The sequence below is a fragment of the Anneissia japonica genome, unplaced genomic scaffold, assembly GCF_011630105.1.
Source record: "Anneissia japonica isolate Jap-2015-1 unplaced genomic scaffold, ASM1163010v1 scaffold26_len2425191_cov177, whole genome shotgun sequence".
Lineage (NCBI taxonomy): Eukaryota > Metazoa > Echinodermata > Crinoidea > Comatulida > Comatulidae > Anneissia > Anneissia japonica.
In genome coordinates, this window is record NW_022685220.1 from 2,065,749 (window position 1) to 2,071,838 (window position 6,090).

The following is a 6,090-nucleotide window of genomic DNA, read 5'->3' on the forward strand; positions in this document are numbered from 1 at the left end:
ATATATATTAATATTATGATTAAATGATGAGTAGCAAAATATACATACTCTGAATTGCAGGTTTTATTGCCTCCTTCAATTTTAGAGCCCCACGCCAGGAAGCTCCTCTGACCTGGAATTTGGCATCATCGATCGCAGCTCTTCTGATGGTCCCAAGTATAGCACCAAATGTGAACAATAATATTGCAAATCCAGTACATGATGCAAACCGTTTTATACTAACACCGCTTGATATATTCATAACAATGTTTAGAAAAGACTGAAAACAAAAATGGATGTGAGAAATAAACAATAATATCTTCATTAACATTATCTGTATTAAAATTAAACCTTAAAAACTATTTTTTTAAACTTTTATTTACTTTTTAAAAGTGTTGTCATTGAATAAATATGTTTTTTCGATTCAAATCATATGTCCTTTGCTTATTAGTTGATTAGGGCCTCAATGGGAGAGTGTTCCAGAGTCCCCGCCCACCCCATTTCATGGTTGCTTCCATCAATGAGGAATACAGTAGGCATGGCCTAGAACAATTGAGGTAGAGAATATTATTTCCGGGATATAGGCCTATCCGGAGCAAAAACATTCCTACGTGATAAATATCAAATAACAAAGTATATATATAAAATATAATATGCTAACTCAGATATACTACCTTAAATATTAGCTCCTGACGTACTATTTCAAATCAATTATGCATAATGTAAACTTACTGAATTATGTACACGCCAAAATCACTTCTCTCCTCAAGGGCGAATATCTCACGAATCCGAAATACTGTACACTTTAGGCTTGACAAAAAGGCGGGTTGATAACGTTACCATACTCAAAAGAAAGTTCAGACTCTCATTGTTTGTTAAGATGACAGTGACAACTTATAATAAACTGGTACCATCTTCTTTCGACAATAAATTTAATGTATGACCCTGCAAAACTGACGCAGCACCAGCCTGTCACACTCACATCTAGTGTTTACCAAGCACATGTGACTTTGACGAAAAAATTAAAGTAGGCCTACTGAACTTGGTGACTGGTGAGCCTATTGACTGGATCCTAAGTGATGCTCATTACCATAAAAATGGTATGGTCCTGATAATTGATAAGCGTAGGCAAAGCACAATCAATATCATAAGTACAGATTTACTCAGCTTTCCTTCTCTGGTATAATTATTAGTTTGCTTAGCTCATTGGAAGTAGGAGTACAGTCAAGACATATAATGTATTGAATACATATTTAATTAAATAAATAGGCCATTTTTATTAGTTATATATATATATATATTTAATATATATAATTTGTTTTGTTACATGTTGAGGGTCGCAAATGATCAGCTTCTGTTAGATGGATCACCCTCATTATTATGGTTCAAATAAAAATAAATAAAATAAATACATTCTTTATATTATCTGTAAAAAGTTGTCTATAAATATAGGCCTAATATCTGTTTTAAAGATATACCATTATGTCTATTTTAATATTATTAAAGGGAAAATCACTTGAATATTTTATTAAACAGTGATTTCTAATTAATATATTGAATTTTTAGCAATATCCATATTTCAATTTTTTTTGAATAATAAATAAATTAATATGCTAATAATATTATTAGTAATGACAACAACAATGAAAGAATAATAATAATGATAATAATAATAATAATACGACTCTAATAATATCACAGATGGTGTAATGACCATATGATTTTTAACAAACTAAATCGATTCCCAGTATGATAGAGGCGAATGACGAGTTTATGAGACACTTGCAATGGGCCTACGTGAGTTGACGGAAAATTATCGATTTATCTAAATATTCCAACGTAGCCGAAACAAAATAAGGCCTTTTCACCATGTGTGCAGTGTTGTGAAAGCTAAATGAAACTAATTAATCATCGCATCTGTAAATTTCACGTCCATAAGAACGAAATCAAAACAAAATTAGGCTTAATATTTAAACACCAATGCTAAAAATACGAAATTCAATAATACTCGAGCTGTTCAATACAAATGAGAACGTTAGAAACCGATAACAATCATCAAATTTATTCAAATAAACTCTCCGTTTTGAATAAACACCCCTCGAATAAACACCCTCCACAGAGCCTCATTTTGAATAAACTCGAATAAACGCCCCGGTGTGTTAATATTTTCTCGAATAAACTAAATAAATTGTAAACAAAAACAAGGGAAGCAACATCATTCTCAGCACATTCTATTACAGTAATATTCTACTCTACATTCTTTTCTATTCTATTCTACAAATTGGGATAAGTTAATCTTCATGATCACACAATAACACATTTTAATAATTATTATTTTTGTATAGCTTCAATAAACAATAAATCAGTCTGACAGCGCTTTACAGAATGCTGGGCTACAACAGCAGCAATGTATACAATTATTAATTAATTGTTTTATATAATAATAATAACAATAATTATAATACTGATAATAATAATAATAATAATAATAATAATAATAATAATAATAATAGTAACAGTAATAATAACTAGACTTACTATGTCTGTTTGAAAAACAGAACATAGGGCTTTTCCTTTAAAAAGTCTAGCTTAAAATACGAAAAACAAAAATGAAATCATACGGAAAATTATGAAGTTAAAACACATTAAAAGCAACTCCACGTCAGAGAAACTCGAACTATGACTGCAATAATATTCAAAATATGTAAAATGATGTCATAATGTGATATGCACACGGTTGATATATGGTCTTTACTTGGGCAATATTTGAAGAAGATTCAAGCACTAAAGTGACCGACTTCCGGTCAGAAAAACTCTCTGCAAATAAATAAATAAGTAAATAAAAATTAAAAAAAATAAAAATTAAATAAAATAGGAAAACGGAATTGAAGAAGTAAAATAAATTAGAAAAAACAACGGCTATTTCTAAAAAAAAAGAAGGTAAATTAAAAAAAAAAACACTGGGAAAATAACTCGACGTTAGTAAGACTTATAGCTCCAATGGTAATAGCAAGGGTGAAATGGAGACTCATAGGGTAACCATTGTGCGCTATGAGTTCCAGCTAGTTTGTAACGCTTTATTTAACGCAACTTGCATTTGTATACAGTAGTTTAATCATCAGTCCAAAAATATTATTCTTTAAATGGTCCTCATATACACACCCTACTTCGTCATTAAAACATTAAAAACTATTCTAGAACATCATTTAGGTCCATTGATAATTTTATAGAGATACTTATGTCTGGGACCTATAAGTGACCCTCACTTTCACACATGAAACTTGGCCACCACTAAAATTCAATAGGTTCTTCCTTGTAAAATGATCATTTCTTTCCCCAGAAAAATTCATTCATCGATCGATCATTTTTTGGGATATCTGGTCTGGACGTTTAGCGTTAACCTACTCTACTCTCACCTCCACACCATACCCCGGATAGTCAACAAAATTTTATCATTTCTTTATTGGACCATGCCCATTTTGCAGATTTCATTTTTCTTTATTGGTTAGTTTTTGAGATATTTAGGTCTGGGAGGTTAGCACTTGAAATGGCCCCAACACCCGATTGTGGATCGTCACTTAAACACTTGATAATTTCTTCCTTGTAACTTGGATAAACTTCCACGAAAGTTTATAATTCCGACCAGTTGATTAGTTTTTTTAAATATCTGGTCCGGGACGTTCTGCTTTGAATTGTGGTCCTCATACCACACCCTCGCTGGAACGTCACCAAAATTTCATCATTTCTTTTGACCAATTGATTGATATATTTAGGTCTGGGATGTCAGGAATTTAAATGACCCTCAAATTTACATTCTAAACAGGATGTCACCTATACATAATAATGTCTTCCTTGTAACTTAGTTAAATTTTCCCAGAAGTTGTATTCAGATCAGTTCATGGTTCAGACAATTTTTTGAAATAGGCCTCTCACAGGTGGACAAAGTGCTGCCCGCGGGCCGCATGCGGCCCGTCAGCGACTTTTTTTGCGGGCCGCGACAATGAATTAAAAACCCTGTGGATAGAAAACCCCTTGTTTTTTACGACCCGACACCAATCATATTTAAAAAGTAACATTAAAACTGAGAATAAAGTGATGTAAAAGCAGTGCTCGGAAGTTTTTGGAAGCTCACTAGAAACATCAAAGTTTGGGTGCGGCCCTCGGTAATAAATCAAAAATTCACTTTGGCCCTCTGACCGAATTTTATGCTCACCCCTGGCCTATCTGGTGTAGAGTGTTTTTCCTAAAATCCTGGTCCTCACATCTACACCCAACTTTAGATTGACACTAAATATTAGGAGATCCATCCTGATATATGGTCTATCCTTCGACAGATGTTGGAGAAGAGCCAACCATTGAAAGTGAACAAAGTGCCGGGCGGAATAACCCAATGCAAAAAAATTGGGGAAAAAGTATGCAAGGGGAAAAAAATGGCTTTTCTAGCTAGGAAAAGCGCTAGTGCTAGTTCTGGGAAACGCCAATAATAATAATAATGATAATAATAATGATGATGATGATGATAATGATGATGATGATGATAATAATAATAATAATAATAATAATAATAATAATAATAATAATAATAATAATAATAATAATAATAGGCCTAATAATAATAATATATTCATTCATTCATTCATTTCACCTTTATTTCATGTAGCCTCGAATCTCAGAGTACATTTGTACAAATATAGTGGAAACGAGTACATTATGACTAGCAACCAATAGCCCCTAGTTCAGTTTTTAATCCAACTATTAATATTATTATTATCATTTATTGTACCGTCAAATAATTTGGTTTACAATCAACGACGAAACGAGTGTAGTTAATTGTCACGACCACATTGTATGACCCCAATTATACACACGCATAATTGAAAAGCTTTACAATTGCAAACTTTTTTTGTTTTTGGTCTTATTGCGGTGTATCCAACTTTTGGCTTTTCCCAGCACTAAATATTAGGAGGCCCATGATTGCTATATGGCATGCTTCGGCAAATCACGGAAAAAGTCTAAGCATGGGAAGTGACCGAAGTGACGGCCAGAAAAAAGCAGTGCAAAAAGATAGGAAAAATATATGCAAGAAAAAAGAAAAAAAAAATCAGAATAAGAGCAATGGCTTTTCCGATACTGCAGGTAGTTAGTTTAAATCTGCGGCAATGAGGACGTATAAAGGTATCGACGTAATTCAATAGCCCTTGTCGATAAAAAATGATTGATTCTAAAGTGACATAATATATAGGCCTAAATATTTCCTTCATTAGGTTAAGCACTTCCTCCTCCAGCACATCGATGGATGGCCAATCACGAGACTTGGAATCTTAAACAACAGCATGTCTGAGAAGTTTTTGGCTCTAGTTACTAATTCCTTATTGAACTAAATTAAAGAGACTGTCGCTAAACATTTTAAAATGTATACTAAATGCTATACGTAGTGTTTTCACAAACAATAAAACAAGTTAATATGGAAACTGAGACGACAGTTTCGTTCGTTAGCAGGTGTATTGTCTGTGTTGATTTTATCAAGTTCAACAATTATCAACGTCAAATTAGCAATCCCTTCATTTCATAAGACAAACATAACGCAGGTCTTAAAGTAAGTCTCACTATGAGACTACGGGAAAATAGTTTTACTTCATTTTTTCTTGGTTACAAGAAAACATATTCTTACACTTGTCCTAGCCATCGATTGAAGGGAATTAACCTCAGGAAGATTTGAAAAGTGAAATGGAACCTTCTCAGGAGCTGTTTCTATCAAGGCCTTCTTAACTGTAGGCCTATAGTTAATGCTTTTTTTCATGATACGCTATAAAAATTAATATTATTATTAAATCATTTATTGGTTACAAGCTATTTAAATAATTTGGTTTACAAGCAACGACGAAACGTGGGTATTTAATTGTCACGAGCACATTGTATGATCCCGATTATGCCCACGCATTAATTGAAAAGCTTACAATGACAGATTTGTTTTGGCCTTGTTGCGGTGTATCCAACTTTTTTTTTTCATTTTCATTTTGTAATTTACATTGTGATTTTTATGGTTTTCTTCATACTTCTACACTGTTTACATTCATCAAATGATTATTATGATTATTAGCAATATATATC

At 32.5% G+C, this 6,090-nt stretch overlaps 1 protein-coding gene across 2 annotated transcripts in view; it reads right to left on the minus strand.

Annotated features, from left to right (window-relative positions):
- Window positions 1-989, minus strand: part of LOC117109295 (sodium/potassium/calcium exchanger 3-like) — a 14,093-nt gene extending 13,104 nt beyond the window's left edge. Inside the window, exons 1-2 of one of the 2 annotated variants that reach the window (XM_033251568.1) lie at window positions 712-989; window positions 49-259 (exon numbers count right to left, since the gene is read on the minus strand). In XM_033251568.1, the coding sequence (XP_033107459.1) occupies window positions 49-241 (193 nt within the window). In that variant the 5' untranslated portion in view covers window positions 242-259; window positions 712-989. Of the gene's footprint in view, window positions 1-48; window positions 260-653 lie in introns of both variants that reach the window. The other variant, XM_033251575.1, reaches the window with a different exon arrangement.
- Between the last annotated feature and the right edge of the window lie 5,101 nt (window positions 990-6,090).